The 26532-nt window shown below is 37.6% G+C and overlaps 1 protein-coding gene across 1 annotated transcript in view; it reads right to left on the bottom strand.

The window, feature by feature from the left end:
• LRRK1 (leucine rich repeat kinase 1) overlaps positions 1-26532 on the bottom strand; it is a gene marked incomplete in the record, with an annotated part of 94328 nt that overhangs the window by 61811 nt on the left and 5985 nt on the right. The window contains 4 exon segments of the mRNA XM_072402652.1: positions 1962-2141; positions 5741-5912; positions 7663-7826; positions 19744-19878. Coding sequence (XP_072258753.1) covers positions 1962-2141; positions 5741-5912; positions 7663-7826; positions 19744-19810 — 583 coding nt within the window.

The following is a 26532-nucleotide window of genomic DNA, read 5'->3' on the forward strand; positions in this document are numbered from 1 at the left end:
CATATATAGTAATATTACTAAGGGTGCAATCCATGTACCTCCTTCATACACAGTAATATTACTAAGGGTGCAATCCATATACCTCCTCCATACACAGTAGTATTACTAAGGGTGCAATCCATGTACCTCCACCATTTACAGTATTATTACTAAGGGTGCAATCCATATACCTCCTCCATACACAATAGTATTACTAAGGGTGCAATCCATGTACCTCCTCCATACAACAGTGATGGTTCATACCTTCTCAATGCATATAAGTAATCTGTGCAAATTAAATACCACATCCATACACAAATGTAATGCTGAGGTATTCACAAACCTTCTCCATTCATAGCAGTTATACTGAGTGTACAATTCAAGTGCCTCCAACATACCCAACTGATATTGAGGTTTGCTGATTGTTTGAATTTGCTTCATACAGAATGCAGTATAGTATAAGAGTCTAGTCTGGTACACCTTATTAGAACAGTGAAAGTACAGATAAATGGAGGAAACCTAACAGCACTCCACAATACAACTTTTATTGATAAAGAAAAAGCAGAAATCTCTGGTCAATACAAAAAAAATCTAATTATCCAAATGGCGGCCAAGTATCTGTCAAAAGCAACACATCTGTCTTCTATACACCTTGGTACAGTGGAGGACTGTTCTGTTCTGCAGGCTGATTGCCTAAATAAAGACGTATATGTTGGAACTAGAAGATTAGAAGGCTGCGACTAAACCAACAAATCAGGCTCACAGTTCTGATCTGTGCCATTAAAGGAACCCAGCACAAAGAGAAATATGTAGGCAGTCACCACCCTGCATCAAGTCTGAAATCTTCTCAATAAAGGTCTCCTTTGTGGACAACTCTTTGGGCTATATGTAAGGACTGGTGCTTTTTTTAAAAATGACCTTATTTCCTGATAGATCATTACTGCCACCTCATACCTTTATCATCATTGGTGGCTGCTGAAAGGCATTTGCAGTAGATCTTGCAAAAGTTCACATTAGATTTTAAAGTCTCAACCACTATTTACAGCATCTATGAGTTGGTTGCTTATTCAACTCACTGCCAGAACAAACACAAATGGAGCTACGCTGTTAATTATGGAGTGTCACGGCTTTAAGGAACCAAGGGATTCTTGTAAAGTCATGCTGTAATTGTTTCACAACTCATCTGACTTCACAGTGTTGGTGTTTGTCCATACCAGTTGACAGGCAGGGGTGTTTGTTCAAGCAATGAGTTAAATATAAATACACAACTAACCAGGACTAGGAGACTTTCATGAATGCCAGCAGGATCTACCATGATCATTGATCAACAGCTACCAATGCTCCATCATGAAACACTTTCATTCATTCCAACGATAAAGCTCAATGATGGTAGATTGGCATCTGGGAAGCGGTGTAACTTCCCTGTTATTGCTGCAAAACTATTCATATGAACAAGCCCAAACAAGGAGGATTTACCAGACTTAGATATATGATTCATTTAATTTTATGTTTTGGCATGTCTTATATATAATGGCTATTCTGGTTTTCATCATCTTGGGAGTAATAACTCCAGGTCGATCTTCTCTCCTGCGGTTATACTAAGCTGCATTGCACATGAATGGCTGATAATATTAGGTTGGGACGATGCCAGAAGCTACTTTGTTTTGCTACTACAGAGGCTTTACTTATTCATAGGGGGTCAGTTAGAATAATATATGAATGAGATATACTGGATACATATATGTATATGAGAAGGTCAGAAGAATGGAAAATAAATACGCCTAAAGAAAGTGGCAAATTATCCAATAATATGTTCTATTTGATTTATAATAAACTGTTATTTAAATATAAAAAAAACAAACTGACCATAGAAAGTAAAATAGGAACAGCAACAAAATAACTGAAACTGAAATAACAATTATCAAAAACGATAGTTGACAGCAATTAGGTATTTTTATAGGAAAACAGAATATGGTGAGTACCTGCCATAATGGAGGCATACAGAGGCAGCTTGCTCAGAACTGGGAACTCATTATTTCTCATGGCGTAGCAATCTGGGTCAGCATGGTACGTCAGAACCAAGAGCTTCACTAAAGTTAGGTGTCCCTGTTCACAACTTGTGACCAGCAGCCAGTTCAGAAGAGGTTTTTGACTACATACATCTGAAGGGTTGGAAGAAGAGATAAAAAGAATTTATTTATAAAAAGTCTACAAGTACCACTTCAGTACACACACTTGAACAAATTACTTAACATATATTACAAATATATTATTATATGCCTATAAATGAATTTAAAAAGAAACTAGAAGACAGGTAGCCTTAAAGAGGGGTGCAGTCTGACATTTAGGGGGCTGCTGGTGACCTGCCGTCTGAAAAGTCTGAACACCCCATTGCCCAGAGTGCTTATAGTTTTCTTTAAGACGTACAAGCAGCATAGTATGCTGGGGGTGTTACCTGCTAAATAAGTGAAGTACAAACAAATATTCCTCTGGGCTTTTCCTAATAGTGCTCCCTTTGTTTCAGGATTTCATAGCAAATATAGCACATCTGTAAAGGGCATTGTTGTGCTGCATAAATGAGCATTTTGTTATACATTTCAGGCTGTAATTTGCATTCCTAAAAAAGTATAGTTGCATTATCTTTGGTATTACTAAAGAAATGCAAAATATTTGTTTGCCTTTTCTCATTATGGGTTTATTTCATTCGAATCTAAGACCAAACAAGAAATGATAGTTATCAAGTCAAACTATTTGATGCCATTAAATATAACAAACAAATATAATAAATACAATACACGGCTAAGGTCATATTTACCTAATAGAGCATCTGAGAAAAAAACAAGAAAAAACAAATAAAATAAAACAATCGGATGAGCGGGGTGACTGTTGTAATGGTGGAAACAATACTGAAGCGTACTGCTCATATAACTTAAGACTACACTAACGTCATGCTGCGCCTCCCTTGTTTTTCTGTCTCTAGTACAGTTGGTGAATTTAGTGCAATATAAAGGTGAAAACGGTCACTGTCACAAATTACCTGCTTGTTCACATTCTTCTCTGTAATGTACATGTACTGTAATAATAATAATAATAATACATGTGCAGCTCAGTATACAATACTGGCATAGCTGGCTGCCAGAAATAAATGAACTCTAGGGTGAATGTGCAGTAGTAACTTCATTACAGTATGGGCAATCATTACTAAACCCCAAAGAGCAGCAATGGAAGATGTTGCTGCTGGCAAAGAAGAAAGGAGAGGTGAGTTTAATTAAATATTTACAACATGCAGGTAAAACGGTTTTATAGCAGAGAGATTTAGCCTGTTCTCTCTGCAATAAAGAATATGCCTGCTTGTAATTGTTTATTTAGTTCTGTTTTAGAGTCTATTATTAACAGTTGCTAGCAGAGCTATATTGTCTTATTATTCCTAAAAAGTCCTGGGTGATACAGATACATCCTGACTTTTTGGGAATAATAGGCAGAGAAAATTTAGTATATGCAGGAAAAAAACCACTAGGTGGGGCTATGTCTTTAAAACTGCATTGTGACCAGTGAATGTTGATCTCTATCCCTGATCAGGGTGAATGGTCTTGGACCCTCACCCATGTAGTTTTTTTGTTTTTTTTTGCAAGATGATTTTGCAACCTGCTCTTTCCCACAACTCTGCTTTCAACAAACTGGTATCACTGTTACATTTACAAGGGGCTTTGCAAAGATTTATATCCTTTGTGTCTATAAAGAAATCTATCTAAAACAATCTTTTTGTGACTGGAGTTCAGCTTTAGATTTTTATTTCTCCTGAAGACTATTCAGAGCTATCATCTTGGTTTTAAACTTACTGTGAATATGAATTCTCAGTATAATGTCAAGTATTTTTAGAAAGCTGCAAGTCTTCCAAACACGATTTTCACTTCCTCAAAACAAAGAACATTTTATGATATGTTTTCTCATGCGTAAAATTACACCGGTTTCTTTTGTTTTAGATTTGAACTTAGACATTTGGGGTCCATTCACACCTGCCCACTGAGTTTTACCAATGCATGTGCTAATGTGCACTGCTAGTATTTAGAATGAACACGGGTTCTGAATCCATGCAATAATAAAATGTACTTCAACACCTGCAGCGCACCACAAAGCACAGTAACACACCACACACTGGACCTGATATAATAAAGCTCCCCAAGACTGGAAAAGATAAACTATCATACAAGAACCTGGGTGATACAGTTAACCTGGAATGGATCTTGTCCAAGACTGAAAATATTTGCCCAGTAATAGTACAAGGTTTTTAAGTAATTCCATTCCAAGTTTGCCGGATCACCCAGGTTCCCTATGATAATTTACCTTCTCCAGTCTTGGAAAGCTTTAACAAAACAGGCCCACCTTATCAGAAAAAAAAGTAAATGTGAATTTTTTTCTCTCTTCTGATGTGCTATTAGCTTATTTATTGGAATAGGTCGCCTTATTACAACACACTTAAATGTGCAAGGTATCAACTCGGCACACCAGAACGGACAGGTGTGAATGGGCCCTCAGCGTTCTGCACCTGCAGTTCCCAGAGAATATGCCATAGTAACATAGGTTACTTATAACATGCTGTGGAACCCATCTTTGAAATGAACTAGCTTTTCTAATTTAAAAAATAAAATGTTATACCTAAAAATTGGTACTTTATTTTAACTATAGGAACAAGTACCGGTATTCGGTGAGGGACACCATTTTTTATAGGACTTTAAAAGCCAATGACAGAACATATACAAAAAAACAAAATTTTATTTATACATACAAAAAATTTTACAAAAATATAAAAACCATAGATTATACACAATACATAGATAAAATATATAAAATATCATAAAACCCATAGAATATACACATTCCATAGAATATACACTAGAATATACACCCCTATTGGGCTATCACTTGCGGGAGTACAGCCAATGCTTTCTCTACACGTTTCAAATTTCCGTTTCATCGGGAGAGATCTGGTGTTCACATATATGGCAAAGCCTCTCACATCACATGGCAGAGACAGGAAAAAGATGGAAACATGTCTTTACTGTAGCCCAATCACTTTCAATTAAACTCCACAATCACTTTGTAATAAACTTTGGCAGAAAAAAAAAATTTGCTTGACCATTTAGTATGTAGTAGTTTCCTCCAGGAACCAAACCATCTATCTTACTTGTTATAGCCGTGTCTGCGTCCTGTGTGTAAGATGGAGAATCCTGGGTATAATCTGTGGTTTTTATGATATTTTATATTTTTGTATAATTTTCAGGATATATAAATAAAATTATGTTTTTTTTATTTATATGTTCTGTCATTGGCCTTTAAAGTCCCATAAAAATTTGTGTCCTTCACTGAATATTTGTTCCTATATTTGATATTGATGTGGCCATCTAAAAATATTAACAGGTGGAATATTCCTTTAATATAAACTTTGTTTTAAATAATTTATTTTTCCTATAATAAAGTTATTCTTCCCCAAATGGGAATGGGTTCCTGCTGTCGGGTCCCTTCCATTCAGCCTTCATTCAAGTATAAGTAAATCCAAAAGTAACTCATTTTACAAATAGTTTATTAGATTTTTTGAAAATATAGGAAGAACATAGAATACAGAATGAAATAAAATGTAACTCAAGTTCAAATATAAAACAGAAAAGCCATAAATAAATAAAATGTGGAATTCCAAGCACACCCGTAGTGTGTTGTATATCATGAAAATATCCTGGAAACACATTGGAAATGGTGTTTTTACCTGGCAAGGAGTCCAGCAATAAAGCTACAGTATCTCCATGGCCATAATGAGCTGCAATTACTGCCGGATTGTCATCGTTGGGTTCTGTTGGTAAAAGCACTTGAGCCTCATGCAGCAGATAGCGCACAGATGGTAAGTCCCCACAGGCAGCCGAGATTCTCAGGAGATGAAGCTATACACACAAGATGCATGGTCTGTTAATGAGAAACTAAAACATAAAGTTTATAACAAAGTATGCAAGTATTTTAATATTAAAAGGTGGAGATTTTATATAACATTATATTGCTGTATATTGTCAGGAATTTCTGGAATTTATTTAAGAAGACGTCAGGCTCACTGGAATTGGTTAGCAAGAAGAATACACACAAGCTTATAGTAAAAAATAATGCGGGCATTTATGCTGATAATGCACTTTTTTTGCAGAACATTACATCATTTTTCATAATTAAGGTTATATTTCTGCACAGCCAATGCAAGCCATGGCCTAGGACAGCAGAGTTACAAGGAGCAGAACACAGGCATCCATACATTATGTTGTTGACTGTCACTAATAGAATCCCATGAATAATAGATTCTATGCACATGCTTATTGTGGCTGTTCCACACAGTGCAGGTTCTTTCATTGGTAGTTAAAAAAGAGTAAATATTCAAAGTAGAAAGAAAGACAGAAGGGGTTTCAGGCTAGTTTCTAAATGATAAATATGTATTCGTAGATTAATTCATACATATTTACATAGCATGCAATTAGTGGATCCCTAGCCCATTGTGTAATCATGGGAATGGAAATATCCATTTTATACATAGAACAACCACAGTAGTTTAGAACTGTTTCAGTCTTTATCATCCAACATGTTTCACCTAATTTGGCTTCCTCAGGGATATAGTTTGGACAGTGCCGTCTGTATGAATCAAAAATGTCACATATAGAAAAACATGTTAACATTAACATCGCCAAAGCATTAATATCAATAAAAAGTAAATACTGTATAAAACATTTCTGGGCATCTTTGTTTTCAAAACGGGTCGGGTGATAAAGACTGAAACAGTTCTAAACTACTGTAGTTGTTCAATGTATAGAATGGATATCCCAACCCCATGATAACACAATGGGCTAGAGATCCACTAATTGCATGTTATGTAATTATATATGAATTATTCTACCAATACATAAATATCATTTAAAACTAGCCTGAAACCCCTTCTGTCTTTCTTTCAACTTTTTATATTTATCAAATCCATAGGAGTGGCTATTACTTTACTTATAGACAGAAAAGAGAGATGAGAATTTATCTCTTTTCAGTTAAAAAGAGTATTTAAATTTTTTTTACTAACTAGCTTAAAAAAGTCCTAGGGACTCCCCTTTACACCGTTCTTTTTTGTATTGTCCTGCCCAGGTGCAACCACTTTTAAATAGATAGAATGGCTGCCATATTTGCTTGTTTTGCATTTGGTACAGATATTCATTGGAAATCTTCAGCTGCCATTCAATGGCGATGTTTGGACTTCTGGTGTATTGCTGTATCTTTTAAGAAGGAAAGGGCCACCTTTAGATGAACCTGCTCTCTGTTTGTACATTCCAACATACAATTTACATGTTCTAAAACTGCAAAATCTGATGAGAATCAGAAGTTTAGATTTAGTGGTCACACTTTTAGGAGGAGCCTTTGTATTGTATTACTATGCCAGTAATTAACTAATTAGGTGTACTAATGCAATATACTTGTGCAATATTATGGATGAGCAGTCAACTGGGGTAGCTAAGGGGGGGTGTAAAAAAGCAGAAATCCAGCTCTGGTCTCAATGACTGTCCATCAGTCTAAAGCAGTTTATTTAGTTACATCCACCTCACAGTGCTCATTTTTGGCAGGTTTTGCTCCAGGTAGACACTAGTGCACATGTGTTTATAAATGCCACTTTCTTACCTTTTCTTGCCGTGGAAGATTCTCTTCGCAGACGCTCTTCACTAGCTCATATGCTTTTTCTTGATCTCCTTCACAGTATAAAGCCTGGATCTCTGATATTACCGGGCTCTGATTCACCCCCAGCTCCCCGGCAATGACCTGCTTGTTGCCCATACTGGCTGAGCCTGCAAGACAAGAGAACACGTTAAGTATTCCATATTGCAATAGTAAGCAAAAACTTGTGACGCAGAGATAAAAAAAAAAAAAAAAAAAACTAATTTATGTTTGCTTTATGTTTGTTTTAGCTAACAATGCCAGCTAGCCAGCTAACAATGGACCCTTTTACCAATGAGTGTACAACATGTAGGAAAGTTTACAGTGTCTCATAGAAATATATGCCCATAGAAAATGTCAGATCTTCTTTTAGATTTGCAACAAATTTGGCTAAATAAAGTTCTTATTAGTGTTATTTAATATTATAATTAATATTGTAGTTGGCAGCTTACTATGCACACTTTGATTGTGCTGCTTATTTTCCAAAGACAATTTTGGGGGATGTTAGTTAACCTAACTGCATGTTGATGGAGGTGTGAGGGAAACTGGGGTGCTTGGAGGAAACCCACACAAACAAAGGGAGAACATGCAAACCCCCTGCACATAGCCCCTGATTCATCAAGCAAAATCGGATTATCGGTCGCGCATTCGTATTAGCGATCCGGAATCGTGCGCGATCGCGCTATTCAACAACTGAAAAAGCTCGCGCACGGAGCCGCGCTTATCCGACAGCTTTTTACTGGCGATGGCCGCGCGTACGTTCGCGCTTCCAGCGATCGCGGATTTCAATGATGAATCAGGGGCATAGTGTCCAGATTGGAATTGGAACCCCTGACTGAGCACTGCAGGCACAAGATTGCAGGAAAAAGCAAGAAATATTATCACAGGGTAGTTACAACTTTAAATGTATGAATTATGAATTGTTCCTAATACTGTTGCCCAAAAAGTATCCCTAAAATCTGAGCACTCAAATAGGTTTGCCAGTGCTAGAGTGGTCACCTAAAATGCACAGGAACAGCTATAGCCATGTTGCCAAGACCATCCTTCATCTTCCAAAGTAGACCTTTTGCCCCCAAACAAAACAGTTTTAAGAACATATGTTGGCAAGCCATGTGAATGTGCCATGTGAATATGCAGGCTATTTGTTACCAATAGATAGGAGGTTGGGGGGTGCCCTGTACAGAATCATGCAACGGAAGACAAGTGCAGCAAAGGCTACTCCAAACCATTCAACAGTGGCAGCATCAGTGCCATAGCCTTAGTGCTTGGATACCAGCCATGGCCCTGTATGCAAATTGGGACAAAGATTTTAGGTTCCCACCAGAGAAATGAATCTAAAGATAAACACAATATCTGAAAGCTTTGCTGTGGCCTCTAATCTATGATTCATACATAATATGTAGCGCTGAACTTGCAGTGTCTTCATCAGAAAGAACTTTATGGCTCTTACTTTTTTACCTTGAGTCCCCAAACAAAAAGACAACTAAGCATATTTGTAAAACACATGTTGGCCATAAGATAAATTATGCTGCGTTATGCATTTAGGTTATGTAGGCTTTAGGTTAGTCCAACCAGCTACAACATCATTGTTGTGCCGATTTACCTACCGTTTTTTTTGTGTTGGTCTGTAGGTCCAATTTGGAGATCTTGCAGTGGAAAGTGCATTGCCTCATTAGGAGAAATACAAATTCAGCACACAATACAATAAGAATGACAAGTATGAGCATATTAAAGCTTTAACCAACCAGTAGTTATTAAAAACTAAAAAGAAATGACCTATGAACACTGAGACTATTAATACAGAATGTTGTAATTCAAAACCTGATTGAAGTAGATTTCTCACTTTGCATATCATACTGTATGTTAACAATGAGGATATTAAGTAAAAATTTTCTTGCAACCAAAAGATAAACATTTTGAAAGTTATTTTACAAAACAGATTGCTGTTCCTGTATAGCAAATTATGTTTTTATGCCAAAATACCAACCAGTGACCTACAAAGCCAAACAAATATTTTAAAAGGAATAATCAAAATGGCTATAATTAGATTTGTCCAGACACAACAAAATGGGTCAGTGCTGAGCGTCCCAAAACAGCAACAAATAAGTGTTTTTCAATCCACGTTCCTGCATAATGCAGATAGATTCTGACAAGCTTTGCTTGTTAATTATTCAGCAAATTTCAAGTCATAGAGATATTTGAGAGGTCTCCAGAGGATTAGACCATTAGGATAGCAATTTCTTCTAATTTTTGAAGGGCAAAGTCAACTTTAACACTTTCAGGGCCAGGGGTTATTTTTTCCCCAGAGGTTCCAACATAGGCGTTTCTTGGCACCGGGTTTTCAGTACCGAAAACAAGTGGACACAAATGCTAATTGTAACATTTCCCTATTAGGGCTCTTGCGGTGCAAAAACACATGGTTGGCAGCTCCCTGACACACAGCAAAATGCTACTGTGCCCTTGGAGAAGCAAACCACGGCACAGAGAATCAGATTTGCATGCAGCTGCAGCCATGGAGTCTTCAACCTACAAATGGCACCACCAAAAGTAACTTGTCTCTTTCCGGAACTGTGCCATGATTTGCCACAGCCATGGCGACCAGTTGTGTGGATAAAAATGGTTCCCAACCTATACTATTCAGTTGAATGAGTGAAATTGGCTCCTTGGTTGAGCCTACTGTAGAACGCTCACTGTGGTCTGCAATGGCCCTAACAGTTGTCATCTAATCTGAAATAGGGACACCTGCTCAGGTAACTGCTAGGAGGATTTTTTTTTTCATTCTTCTTTATCTCTGGGAAAGGAAGACTTTAAAATGGGACACTTATGGGGGGGGGGGGGGTTTAATGCTACTCCGGCCAAAACTGCAAAAAAACAATAAATAAAATAAATGATGCTTTACATTAAAGTATAGGGAAACCTAAATATATTTTTTTAATTACATATACTGCAGCTTAGCATTATTTAAATGTGCTGGGTGCATTATTTTTGTTATTTGACAGCAGGAAGTTTGCAATGAACAAAAGTGGGGGGTGATAATGACCAGTATTTGAAAGTTCATTTTGTGCACAACGCCAATCCTGTGTACGTGATCGCGGACGATTAGTTGATTGAAGTGGGCACAGCTTAACCTCATTTATATAGCTCAGTAAATTTTCACTTGAACATGTATGATCATGTGTATTCAGCCAATTTTTTTTCAGGTTTGTAAAGAGCAGGGAAGGGTTATAAACTCCTATAAGTGTGTTTGCTCTTCCCTATGGAGATTGATCTACAGTGTCCGTCCTAAAAACACAACAGGAAATTACTGAAAATCTTTCCAATGGGAACAAAATTTTCATCCCAGAGAGGTGTCCCCATTGATGGATTGTCCCCTCACCTTCTACTTTACTGACCGCTGTCTCCAGGATAAGCAAAGAGTAGAAATCTTTCTAGTGACAGCAATTACATTTTCAAGAAGGGTCTAATTCCTTTCTAATTCATCCAAAAAAGTTACTTCGACATGATCTTTAATGCCTAAATACCCAAACATTGCTAGGCGCCTTTACATTTTTTGGTTGACCAAATTCTACTAGATCTCACAGCTGAAAACCACCCACTAAAAAATACTTACCTTTAATTATAATTTTTATTTGATAAGTGTTAATTGAGGACAGTGATTGCTAGGTTACCACATAAAATCCAATCTTTAAAATTTCCTTTGACTTTAGAAAGCATTTTTTGTTGTTGCATCACAATGTGTACAGATAAAAATATTATATATATATATATATATATATATATATATATATATATATATATATATATATATTATTTTTCCTGAAAACCACCACCAAGATCAAAATGGGTCAGGTTTGGGCAGCTGAGAATATTACGATGGTGCTGTTTAAAACCCCAAACATGATGGGTAATACTGCACACTTCTCATTTACAAGATTGGATTGCTCATAAATTCTGAAATTAATAGGGAAAGGCAACTTTTTTTAAAAAGATTGATTGTTCTTTTTTATTTGGAAAGTTGGATTAAGGTGGGCAACTGGGCTTGATCCATCAGTCCCTTCATACTTCTGCAGCAACAACTCAATGATAAGAGTCCAAGGTCAGAGAAGCTCACAAACATGGCGACGTTGAAGGTGGTGCCATGGGACTTTTATTGTAAACAGTGTGGTATAGTGCATGGTCCTGAAGATTAACAAAAATGCCAAATGTGTGGCAGGGTGGCAACTGAAAAGATGACAAATGCTTGTGATGTCACAGAAGTTTTCCAGTAAACATCACTACTAATCCTATCGGTGTGTATGGTCAGTCCCTTGTGTCCAGGACCAAGGACAGCACCAGTACTGACAATGTAAATTCCCAGATTTCTGTCAATCAGTATGGAAAGCTTTTGGAAAAGTGGGAAACAATGCAACCCACAAAACTATCAGGCGAGCCAAATCCTTCATGGTTATATATTTGCAAATTCACTTTTGTTGGTGGGTTGTCATGTTTGTCAACAGATTAACCAATGCAAACTCATGGACCACAGCAGCAAAGAGTCTATTTTTTCTGTAATATTGCTCTGACATAGTTAATACTGGATACAGAAAATCATTGACTATAAATGGCTATTAATAGCAGAGAGTTTCCACAACAGAAGGTCGCTGTTGGATCAATGAAATCCTTTATGTGCTGGTTCATACACAACTCCATATACTACAAAAATACAATTGCTTTAGGCATTTTAATCTCACAATGTTACACTGTTTCCTCCACCTCCTAGATTGTAAGCTCTTCGGGGCAGGGTCCTCTCCTCCACCTGTGTCACTGTCTGTATCTGTGTATCTGTCTGTCATTTGCAATCCTTATTTCATGTACAGTGCTGCGTAATATATTGCCGCTATACAAATACTGTTTATTAATAATAATAATAATGATATCATTAGGAGATATGTAAGAGATCAATATTTATAGCCATTTATTTGTTTTTCAGTATCTGTATGTCAAAATATTGATCTGATTTATTGTCTATATCATACCAAGATAGTCGATTTATTATAAAATGGTGATCAATATAATGAGGCTGTGCAATTTATTAGCATGCAAATTAAAATGACCAACAACAGTGGAAGAACTATTTATCGCAAGTGATTCTACATTCCGTGTGACCCTCATGCAGCTAAATACATTTATAGGCTAAGTATATAGAATTAATCTTGGTACGTTTATATAAAAGTCATTTTGCATGCGATTTATGCAGAATTTCTAGCAAAGTCTCAGCCTAGTGGCTACATATATATCTAATGACTGTACTCATGCTAAGTGAAAGCTGAGATAAAAGAATAAGTCAAGTATAAAAAAACAGAACCTCTATCAATTAATCAGGAAGATACAGACAGACTTGAAGAAATCTCTGTGCAGCAATCCCAACCTACATGTAACCAGCAAAAAATGGCTGCCCCATCTACTTATATCCACCAAAAACAACTAGACCTCGAAACATAATGCAGAGGCTGTTTTTCAACGCTAAGTGGAGAAATAGACATTTGCACGGTTTGTGGAGTGTAAATTATTCGCCTTTCATGCAGCCAGCCTTGTGATGAACAAAATGTGAAGAATACTGTAAAGGAGGTGATCCGAGAACTAGGAAATCACTGACCTTCTCATCATTTGGAGTGAGCGGAGTGCCTGGCGTGGAATCCTCTACTTGTAAACACGGATCATGATTGCAGCATGTTCATATTCCAAGTCTAGAGCTAAATGACCTTCCTGTAATCAGAGCATCTTTGGATACAAGGACTTTGTAGAAGGGCCAGCTCACCTCCGACAGGCGGAGATAGACGAGAGGGAGGGGGGATATCATCTTTGTCTTCCTGGCACTTCTCAATTCCCTGTCCCATTAGAGAGTGTAACATTAGCTTCTCATTCTTCAAAGAGGCTTCAGCAAAAAGAGAATAGCTGAGAGGTTCCTCCTGTGACACCGACTCCATCATTGACATCTTAGGATGCCCATAACGAAAATTTGCAGTAAGGATAAAAAGCATCAGCAGTTTTACCTGATATGTTTCTTTTTGTTTGATTTTGAGCGGCGACACCCAATTACAGCAATTTCTGATGATGGATGCTCTTGTGAACGGCACTGTGGTATTCCTCGACAAGTCATGGCTACAGAGGAGACACGGCAATATCCAGATTTGCTTTATTTCCTGTCATATGCTCAGGAGATTATAGAACGTAACAATAACAGACTGGGGTAAGTTACTTTATTACTAGAATTTTTGTGTACTTTCTGCATTTCTTTGGGTATCTTCTTAAACCTGAGAAATGGACGTAGTGGGATTGATGTCACTGGGACACTATTGGATCACTGAAGTTAGCACAGAAATTAAAATGGTGCAAAATTAAAAATGTAGTCTTCTGAGGAAAAGCCTTTACTCCAATGTAAGTGATTTCAGTTGAGAGCAGTTATGACAGATAATGGTGGAATTACTATCCTACTGGTGTCTTCTATCAGGAACTTCATTGGTAAGGTTTTCGCTACAGCTCTTGACTGTATCACTTTGGTTGAATAAGCAATATTTTCAAATGATATATTGTCATGGTTTTTGTGCAAATTTACTATACCATGACAAATTAGGCAACACTAAGAAAATATCCCCTCCCGTGTTCCCCATTTGGAGTTTTAGACCCCATCCCCCTGCATGCAATCGCAATCTTGTGACCCACCTATATAATGTATGAATAAATGGCATCTAACTTGCATCTGTCATGGTCTGCATCCTAAGGGCAATTCTACTTTTCTCTAAAATGAGCGATGCTTTGCATATATACCATCACTTATTCTACGTGTAGTCAATGACCACCCCAACCCTCAGTGATTACCTTCAACTTCCAGGTCTAACAAGTGCCAAATCCACCCTTCACACTCAGAATTTCCCATTCCTTGTTTCCACAAGCATGCAGAACGATCCTCCAGGGCAAAGCTTGCACTGCCACTACTACCTAAAGGTAAAAAGAAAGACTGGAGTGCAACGGGAGTATACGTGCAAATTTTTCTTACAGAGAAGAACAGCTGAAGAATGTCACAAATCATGCTACTCCTCTGTCATTGGAGATGTCACCTCTGTTTTCAGAGAATTTAGGCCAACTGTTGACCCCAGGCTATATCAAAAAATAAATTTGGTGTGTCACAGGATATAAATTTACACCAAGCATGACTTATATAATATAGATTTATTATAGAGATTTATATAATACAGTGTCTGGAGGTGCTCGGAAGTTGATGAGTAAAGTATAAAGCCTGTGTCAGGTCACAGTAGGGATATAGGGGGTTTATGATGGGGCACCGATACAGAAAAGGTTAGCATTTACAGGTAGTCCCCACGTTAAGGACATCCGACATACAGACGATCCTAGATAGGAACGGGGCTTTCCCGCTCGCTGTTTGCAGAACGGAGGATTGAAGGGGGGAGCTGTTTGCATGACTTGCAGAAGAAATCTTTTGCTAAACACAGCTGAGGTTGTAGGTGATATTAGGGACTGAGCTCTTTCTGCAACCTCTTGTAACTTTAATGACCAGGTCAAATTCTGCAGTTGTTTCTTTTTGCATATCAAAGCACAGCTTTCTACAGAAGGTAATGAATGTCTAGGCTCCATAATTTTTTTTTGCATTGTTTGTGATTAACTCACAATGAGGATTTTATACACCATGCTGCCTAATAATGTGTTGAGACAAACATCTGTCCTAATTGCATTGACTAAAATAATGTACCTGTTCCAACTTACATACAAATTCAACTTAAGAACAAACCTACAGTCCCTATCTCGTATGTAACCTGGGGACTACCTGTACTTTCTTATTGATATCAAACAGGCTTTATGGGTCACTTTCAGTAAGGTGACTAGATTGCTTTATAACATGATTCAGAATGAATTAGCTCATTGTAATGCCTCTACTGCGTTTAGCTTGAGCTGTATTGTACAAGGGATTGCAAAAAAGAGGTACCAGATAACAAGAATCAGCATTTTAAAGGTAAATATCTATTTCATGTAAAAAATAAAAGTAATGAGTAAGGTAACTTACTCTATGATTGTGTTCTGGTCTTACGGGGTCTGCACATGGCCTGACTATATTTGCCCATATATAAACACATTATATTCTGATTGCTCAATTTCACACTAAAATACCCTACTGATATTACAAAATCTTTATATTTCTAGAATAATTGATAAACAGAGCATTTTTATTCTCAATGTCTGCCAGTAGCTTTGCTTTGGATTTTAACTCAGAATACCTTTGTGAGATTGATACTGCTTCCAATAGTAAGGCCAGACTTGTGGTTTATGTTGCCCTGCAGACAGATCAATATTCAAGTCTAGAATGTTACTGCAAGGATAAGAAAAAGATGTTCCCTAATAATCTACATAAATGTATGTGTCCCTTTATAACACACAAATTATAAAAAGAGGGATCTACAAGAACAAAAAAACACTGCAGGGATATACTGTAGCGTACTGACTGTCCACCACTGGTATGTCACTACGTTACCATAATTCTAAAAATAGGGGGTTTAGTCCGGGTCTTAGGCCAGTAAGTGATCCATATCACCCTTTATGGCCCAGTGGCCCATTGTGCATTCAGTACTCTTGTTAAAAACGCTTATAGTGTTTAGTGTAATAGTTGTATCAGTGGTTAAAACTCCTGCCTTTCCAGCACTAGTGCCCCAGGTTCGAATCACAGCCAAGACACATCTTCATTGAGCTTATTTGGGTTTCTTTCGGGTACTCCGGTTTCCTCCCACATCCCAAAACACGCAGTTTGGTTAATTGGCTTCCTTTCAAAAATTGGTCTTTGACTGTGTAGATGACATATGACTATGGTAGAGACATTAGATTATGAGCTCATTTGATGGTCAGTTAGTGACATGACTATAGACTTTGCAATAGTTCTGCATATTATGTCAGCATCTGATTCAGACTTATCTCACATCAATGAAAATGATAAAAAACATTTCCAGAAAAAAAAAACCTTTATTTTTTTTCCGATAATCAAATTGATTACATGGAAATAATAATCTAAGAAGAGGAATCCAAGAAAAAAAAAACCTTTATTTTTTTTCCGATAATCAAATTGATTACATGGAAATAATAATCTAAGAAGAGGAATCCAAGAAGATAATCAGTTGTAGCTACAAACAAAATAAAAAGGTTGTATTCTTTAGATATACCAAGCTCTGTTTCCAATAAATGTTATGCACAGTTGTTTCATTTTTGATAAGGACTGGTGTTAAGCCGCATACACACTTCCAATTATAGTCGATGGAAAGGATCTTTCAAGATCCTTTCCAATGACTATGCACTGCACGATGCATGAACCAGTATTGTACATACAACACCATTATGCTCTATGCAGAGGGGAGAACAATGGAGCAGCACCCCGCTGTGCACTCTCCCCCCTTTCCCTTGCATTATGATCGTTCATCGTCCGTAGATCCGCCAGGACAGTCATTCGGACAATGAACGGCACACACTGCACACACTTCAGAATCCTGCCCGATATCGGCCGTGCGCCAATTATCGGGCAAGAACCATTGGAAGTGTGTATTCAGTCCTACTACAAATGTGCCTTGCTATATCTTATTCAGACACCTTCTTTCCATTCTGCTTCCTCGCTATATCATTTATCAGGTATTTTAGTAGATGAATATACTCTTTGGATGCATTAAAACAAAATAATATGAAAACGCTGTTTTGCATGTGCCAAATTATCTTTCCTCAGTAAAACTATTGTACAAGAAATGTTTTAGAAGGAATGACAGCTTTATATTCTGCTACTAAATGAACTTAACGGATCTTCCAGGAATTGTTCTCAATGTGCACTCAGTCTCTCCATTGGGTAAAACTTGTAATGTTTTCCTGTACCAGTCACAAAATCTTAAATTAGAACAGTAGGGTATATTCTACTAACAGGGCCGCTGTTTCTTCCTTGTTTTTACATGCACAATGAAGAAACCATGCAATTTAAAGAAGTTAGAAAATGTTGTGTAATATTAACGGTCATCGAGAAAGAGAAAGAGTATTCAAGGTTCAGTTAGCTGTTATCATAAGAGAGAGCATTACAGGTTTTTAGAATTTTCCCAGCATAGTATTTGTTTATAATTAGGATTTTGTGTAAAACCTAAAATCAGAATTCCTGTCCTGCAGGAAGACCTGCCCATGGACATTTAAAATATGTTTGGTCTGATCAGGAGATAATCCAATGTCTTGAAGCAACAAAAAAAAAAAAAAAATCACCATCTGAGGCTTTGAGCCTCCAAGGCAAGGCTGGGTGATAAAGCAAACCTGGAATGAATTTCCTAAAAGTAATTTGCTATTAGTTAGCAAATGTTTTCAATCCAGGACCAAATTCTTCCATCTTTGCTGGATAATCCAGGTTCACTGATGAAAGTGAATCTTCTTCAGCCTTGGAGAGCTTTAATGAATCAGGCTCTTTGTTGGAAGAAGATAGTGGTTACGATGGAATGGCTCCCCACCCATAGTGTGGAGCCATTACATACAGTAATTACATTACAGTACGATATAAGGTCAGCCACATTATGTAAAGAAATAAACAAGGGGTTGGAATCAAGTAATGCTACCCATGTTTAAAATAAAAGAGTAGTGTCAAATAATTCAAAATGTTCACAAGACAAATAGCTTGGAAGGAAATACATGCTGTAGCCTTGTATCAAACACACATTTGGCTTTACAATAGTTTATATATATGCAGAAATATACACATTATAAGTCACTTGTCGTAATTAACTTTTTCCAGGTGCATGTACAACATTTTACATTTTTACACAGTGATATCAACCTGCCAGGTAATAGGGACCATGTGAAAACTAAGGACCGGACAGGTATTGGTAAGGGCTACAAGGTGGTAGACATGGCCAAGAAAAAAAGTGTTTTGCATATGAAGGAAGGAATAGAATGTGTTGTTTGAAAACATCAAACAGAAAAAATGAAGAAAGAGTGATGTAGGCAGAGAAGTATGCAGAATATTGCCTAAGGTAAACATGAGGGGAGCAGAGGGAGTGTTCAGAAATGTGATTAGAAAGGACAGAGAAGAAAACAAGTGAAGAGAAGAAAGAAAAAATAGAGGGGGTAATTAGGGAAATAATGAGAGGGTAAACGGGGTGGGCATTTCGAGAATCACAGCACGATATTCTTCATGGAAGAAACTAGGTGAGTCAGGGTATACGATTTCCAGAGTATGGCCAAATAACAATAAAATCATACACCTTTGTAACATAAATTGCACAGACCCTTTGTTTAGGTGTCACCAGGCTTGTAATAATATCCATTGTATTGGCCAGAATTTGTAAGTTTTGTTTTTAGATCCGTGGCATCCAAACAAGTTTTTCTGCATTCCTGTTTTAATGATCACAACAAAAATATAATTTGATGGGTATCAAACTAATAAATTCAGGGTTTGTTTAATGCCATAGTCGGAGGGAACAGTTGGAATTCCAGTATCTTATCATCATACCTTGGAGAAAGAATCCTGGTGAAAAGATCCATTCCAACGACAATTATTGTATATGTGTACGCAGCCTTACAGGAGGAATTAATATTAATAAAATATTATTCATATTGTATTGCATATTTTCCATAATAATAATCATAATTCCTTACAAGGGTTCAGATTGAATAGCATCTGGTTGAGTAAACATGAACTATAATGACCTGATCTTGATTCATTTTTTATGGATATCTAGTCCTGTGGCTGTAGGTTTTTTATTTATCATGGTATAACGTATTCTGTTCTTGACTTCTGTAAAGTTAAAGGTGGAACTTTCATGGCTTGGCAAACATTTGTTTAGTCGCAGAAAAAAAGGAAGGAAAGCATTTTGTTTGTATTACAAGGCATGCCTGGGAGTTGATGGTAGAGAAGTACTTTAACAGGGTCTTTACATAAACTGCACTATTATTGAGATTGTAAATTCTGATCCAAAGTCATTGTGCACAAACACGCAACATTTTAAAATGGCTTAGAAGCTAAGAACTGAATAAGGAATAAAATACACTTACCATTGTGGGAATCCATGCTTCCACCACGACTTCCAGCGCATGCTTCAACCCCAACACACCAGTACATCTTCAGGATCCAGCCTGTCAGCAGTGCAAGCAAGACCAATGGGGAGCGGAGTTACTTAAAATTACCATCTGAAAGGGAAGGAAAAAAAATCAGTTTACTGCGTATTATTACAGTGAAAACTTCAACCTTGCAAAATACCTTTTGTTCTTGTCAGGATGAAAAAGTGTCAGGATGAAAAGTGCGTTCTAGACCTTGTTTGCCATATGACAGTAAATTCAACACATACTGTAAGACCTCTTTCAGACTTGCGATAAACCTTTGTGTTTAACCACACGCTCATTTTCTTTCCCATTCAACTGTGTGGGAGCAATTGGAAAACCATTTTTAAAAAGCGTTTGCACAGAGTTGACATGTAGCTATTGGCTGCTTATGAATTCCAAATGGATCTGATCCAGGACTGATAACATTTAGCTAACTAATAGCAAATGATTCATATGAAATCCATTACAAATTTGTTGGATCACCCAGGTTCTCCCAAGATAGTCAATCTTCCCCAGTCTTGGAGAGCTTTATTAACCTCCTTAGCGGTAACCCTAGTGTGACTCGGGGTAGAGAAAAGTTGCTGAAAGCGGTAACCCCAAGTCACACTCAGGGAAGGTAAACCTATAGGAAGGTAAGTAAATACAGCCTTACCTGCTCTGCTGGCATCCCGTTTTGTCCATCGCCGCGATCTTCATCTTGTTCCTTCTTCCGGTGTCTTCTGCACATGATGAGTCACTGGGGGAAATCCCGGTGATGTCGGTGGGGCGGGGCGGGGCGGGAAATTCAAAATGCATTTGTATTGCATTCAATACAAAAAAACTGTTTTGAATGCACAACATTGGATTTAAATTTGTAAAAGCAGTACATTGTTTTCATATTTCAATCATGATTTTGTGGTTTAAACTTTATTATACTCATACTATTATATTATCATGTAAAATAAGTTTTCATGAAAAACAATTTATCACTTTTAGACATATAAAACCAGAAAGAAATGAACCGCTAGGGAGGTTAAATCAGGTAAGCGAAAGACACAAGAGAAAGTTTTCCCAGACAATCAGAACTGAGATTTAAACCAAAAAGAAAGGCGCCTTTGGCCAAGTACAAAGACCTTGTTCACACTATAAGCATGTGCTTTGCCATACACTATACCGCAACACACAGCCATATCCATTGCTGTCTATTGTAACATTGACCCAATTTATTACAATAAAAGAGACGGCACACAAAAACAGACAATTACGTGCAACAGTGCAGTATGTTGTGGTAATGCACTGCATTGCAATAAATGAGAGCATCAGACAATGTTTCTAAGCTAATCTAATGTTCTCGTGTATTGCACACTATGGGCCAGATTTATTAAACCTCTCCAAGGCTGGAAAGAATACGCTTTTATCAGTGAAGCTGGGTGATCCAGCAAACCTGGAATTGATTTCTTCCATTTGCAATTTACTAGCAAATGTTTTGAATCCTAGACTAGCTTCATTGATGAAAGCATATTCTCCCCAGCCTTGGAGTGTGAATGAACCCTAATTCCAAACTAAGAACTGCTATTGCTAAATCCACCTTGGCCCATCTTCCGCTGATGGTTACCTGGTTCACTTAGTGTCTAGAAATACAGAACAAGCATGCAAGTTCCGCAGGTCTCAGTAACAGACATGAGTGTAATTAGCAAATCTGTGACCACAGCAAAGAGTGCAAACATGGCTGCTTGACTGTCGGATGCTACAGTAATGTATCCTGCATGAAGCAAGATGAGGATAGATCTATTTTAGAAATGAGAACAAATCAAGTTATTACAAAGGAATGCAACTAATGGGTATAGATTGCTACTTCTAGGCGCACTTTAATATGAATTATTGATGCCCAGAATCCTCACTGGCCTGGAACTGTGAAATGCTTGTCACACTCAAGGTTAAAATAGATCTAATCCGATCACAACAATCTCATAGAAGCTTAACATGTGAATGTAATTGGCTTTCATTTTCTTTTAATCTGGAACTTTGATTAAAAAAAAGATTTGATCCTGTCTGGAAAGTCCTTGTTTTATCACTTCCAGTTTTACAGTGACAACTGTATACAATTGTGCTCCCATGTTGTCATGCACAACCCAGGGGAAGACTGCATGGTCCACCAGGGGCACAATGGCTAGCAATCTACTGCAGCACCAGGTTCAAATCAAGGCCAGAACTCTATCTGCAAGGAGTTTATATGATCCCCCTCTGTTTGTGTGGGTTTCATCCTGCATCCCATAAAACATACTGGTAGGTAAATGACATATAACCATGGTAGGAACTTTAGCAGGGTTCTCCCCAGCCCCTTCTAACTGGGCGTACCGCCCCACACTTTTCAGTAACCACTTGGCTGTTTCCGGGTGCTTACTGAAAAGTTGGCTCACCATACAGGAGCCACCACCTGACTACAACTCCTTCCCACCCAGCTTAAAAAAACGGGTGAGAATACTGCATTAGATTGTGTTTTTTCGTGCAACATTCCAACATATTTCACTTATGGGTCACACATTTTTCTAAATGAATTAAACTGGTAGAACTATGTGAAAGTTTGAATTTTATGTGAGTATAATTACAAATTACGGCCATACAGAAATGACAGAAAAATACATCAAATGTGTGAAATATAGACAATTATTCATTATATGCATACAAGTAATAATTTCAGTAACAATGTACAGTACAGTGGTGAAATACAGACTGCACAATGTAAAAAAAATCTGCCCCTGTTAATTATTTTTCTTTTTTTTTATTTCTTCAGAACCTAAATATTTTTGCCATAAATGTTGATTATGTTTGCAGGAAATGTCATTCAGCATCAGCCTATGTAAAGAAGGTGTGGTTGTGCGTGCATCAAGGTCATGGGAATTTCCAAGTCTACTACCAAGAGTAAAATGCAATATATTACTGAATATATCTGGGTATAGATACTGCATTATATTTAGTATATGGAAGAACGACGACAATAAAAAATTATATTAAGTGAAATGTCATATAAAGCACATATAGTTACATGGTATACATATATATAAAGCAAGGCTGGTCATTCCTATTTGTAGCTTAGTGGAAGTGTGACCTTTGAACTAGACAAAGTATCCCTAATTACAAGAGTCATAAGTATGGTAACGTCTCACTCCCAACGCGCTTTGCCTGTTAGCTTCCTCAGGGGATTTGTGGAGAGCGTTATTTAAAAGCTGTACATAAGAATAATACATATATATTTAAGGCTGGATTGCATACAAGTATACTTAGAGGATAAATATATACAGATTGCAGTACAGGTGCATATTTGTCCCGGTTAATACCAGTAGTCTGATATTACTATGTATATTGGTGGTACAGAAAAATACACGGGTTCATACTCAAAGTATACACATTTTTCAAAAGGTGTCAAAATAGCATATGCCTGAGATCATCCTCAATAAAGTATTCCAAAACATTATTGTGTTGCTCTTATTGTTTCAAATATTGTGGAATAGCTATGGGCATATTAAGAAGTTGGAATGACTGGAATGACATTGTAAGTCATTCCACCCACCTATTTAACCAACTTCTTAAATGTGCACATTTTAGGCTTATACTTGGGTTGTTGTGCATTGCAGCACAGCAGAAAAGCCTACACACCTGCCCCAGTGGATACAGACCCAGCTCTCCCTCATGATCTCTACTAGCCCCAGGGTAAGTAAATGGGAGACAGCTCTGTGGCCAACAGGTAAATACAGGTATGTAAATAATTTAATGCTTGGCTGCACCACACTGCATGTGGGGGGGATCACAGATTGAGGGGACAAAGTGACAGAAGAATTTGAAAAATACGGTTTTGCATAAGGGTGGGTGAAGTAGTAAGGGGGAATGAGGCCAGTAAAACCCCCAGAATATGGTAAAGGTGTGGTGGTCAGGTAGTAAGGGTTTAATACTTGCTGTCAGGAGGTGGGGAGGGTAAGCAAGGTAGTAGGGGGAATGCACCCGGTCAATGACTACACCTTGAATATGTGGGGAGGATGGAAGTAGTAATGAAGGAATTCACTTCCTTTCAGTGAATAGGAGAGGTAGGAAACAAACAAGGAATGCTCAGTGTCAGTGACCACCCCTTACCTTAGTATGTGGTGGGGAAGGTATTAGGGGGTATGTATGCTCAGTTACCACCCCCTAAATATAAAGGCAAAGGGCAAAGAAGTAAAAGTAAGTAAACTTCCGAAGAAGTTAAGTATGACATGGGGGGGGGGTTCTTCCATTGCAGTTCTTCCATCCTTCTATGTGGCGGCTGCATTAAGTTTTTTTTATTCCATTTTATTCCATATTATTTTTTTCCTTTATCTTCACCTGGTAATTCTGCCAGTAACACACCGTCTGTCCCTTGGTGACAATGCCCATTCATACCACCATATGCTGGTATTGTTTGTATCATTCATGCACATCACACATTTTATTGTCAGTTTTCAAAGCTATAGCTTTAAAGAATTTTAAATAAAATCTTAAAAAGGAAACCGATGTATTAACCCAGAACAAAAGATGCAAATTTGGAACGGAACAGCTAAAGGCTAAATTTGGATTTTCTGCATGAATGGCTTTAGGGCTGTGACTTTACCTTACATTGTGTATACTGTGATAGAGAATACAGACAAGCAGTGTGAAATAAAAAGAATACTGCCAATGTTATATGATGTGAGTGTGATAAAACAGTGATAAAGGGTCAGCCAGGTGCTTGGAACTGCACATCACATGCCAAAAGCCAAAAGTCCACAAAAAACCCAAGCACCAAAGACACCAAATACAACAAGCTGAAATAAACTAAAAGAAACATTTACACGTGAAAATGAAGAAATAGAGATAGAGGGTTTTAAGGCAATAAAATCGTAAAGTTTTACTGAAATTCGTGATTATTAAGTCATTCTAGACAGAACTTAGCTGCAAGTAGATATAGCAAAGTATACATAAAAGGTTAACAATGACATTTGTGAGAATAAGTCGTTTGGAGAACGCAGTAGTCCCTTTACCCAACGCGTTTCGCCATATGGCTTCCTCAGGGGTGTTTTAGAGACCGTAATTACCATAATGTACAATAAATAATTAACTAAGGATAGTATACAACAAATACCAAACATTAATACAACATAAACTAGTAAATAAGGCTGGAAAATTTTTACAACAATTGCGCAAATCAAGGAACGCATGACGCAGTGAATTTAGAGGAGATGTCTACTTGCAGCTTAATTCGTTCTAGAATTACTTGTTCACAAATTTCATTAAAACTTTACAATTGTTTCTTGCCTCAGAACCCTCTATCTGTATTTCTTCTTTTTTCACATGTACATTAACTACGACAGGGCTTGGCAATTAATATAACAAGGAGAAATTTGGGTTACTCCTCTTTTTGGATAAAAGAAGAATTTAGAAAGGATAACTTAACAAGAAAGACAATGGACCTCCTATTAAAAGTGTGTGTTGTGCAGAGCAAAAATTCCCCAACCTTACACTCTTACAATATATAATAGAAAAGAAAAAGGGAAATGTCTTAAGGAAGAATGACTCCTGTGACAATCCAATCCTTCCTTTCATTGCACTGCCCAAAAGACACTGGGTGCCTATGGGCAACCGGAGCTCCTCTTTTTGCAAGAGGTCCATTTTCAACATGTCAGACCACTTCAGCTGCTCTTGTAGTAGTTACCCTATTATTGCTGCTGTATAACACATAAAGCACCCAATGCATATAGAACACGATCCCAGTAACAGGACCCTGGTATCCTTGCCATGTAATTCCAAACTGTGTAATAGAACCATGCTTTGTCATCACACGACAAACACCGCACACCCTCACACAAACCCTACTTCTTCTTTCACATCTCACTTTCATGCTAGGCTCACTAAGAATTTAACAAAATACCATTTTCACATAGTAGACCTTGTCCCCACATACAAATCATAGTTTAACACACCCTGGTGTAACCTGGATGATTCTTGTATTAGCTAATACCCAGGAACCACTGTGCAATAAAAATAAAACTGGCAGGAGAACAAATAAACAAAAAGGTCACTGTGATGCACAAAACCATAGATTGGAAATAGAATATTTATAGAAGTATTCTTGTGATACACACCTTAGTACCTGGGCCAGGTATCTAATATCAAGGTGGACACCTGCATTTCTGCGTTTGACTTGAAACTCTGATGCTGTGACCAGTACGCTAAAGCATAGCATTGATCATACACTTGGGCTGAACTCCCCGTGCCTCCTATGTCCCTGTGCCCTCCATGTCTCCTCTGACCCAGTGTTCCCTGTAATCCATTGTTTCCCGTGTACCTGCTTGCCGTCCCAGTTTTTGACTTTGGCTCGGTCTTGACCACATTTGTCCACTGTCAACCCAAACCTTTTGGCCTGTCACTGTCTCCGAGACTGCCCACTGGTTTGGAACCTCACTTGTACCATCTCCTAGTTTTAACCCAAAACGTAACATCCTCAACTTTAGAGGCAATGAAGAAGACCAAGCTGGTTCTTAGATTCCTATGGCCAAGCCCTTTCGTGTTGACCAACGAGTCAGAAACCACTTTATGTGGTTTGGAATTATTGGATCTACAACCCTGGAGCCCATTCTATGGCTGTTTGGTCCTTACTAGGCAGCCCTGGGGGCCCTTTAGTCTGGTGCTAGCTCAGGCCAATAACTGTGTTTTTCAGTAGGTTGTTTTTATGCTATTTATTTTCTCTTTTTATTTGCCCTTTTTCCTTTAATC

Source organism: Pyxicephalus adspersus, chromosome 2 (assembly GCF_032062135.1).
Source record: "Pyxicephalus adspersus chromosome 2, UCB_Pads_2.0, whole genome shotgun sequence".
In the NCBI taxonomy this organism is placed as follows: Eukaryota; Metazoa; Chordata; class Amphibia; order Anura; family Pyxicephalidae; genus Pyxicephalus; species Pyxicephalus adspersus.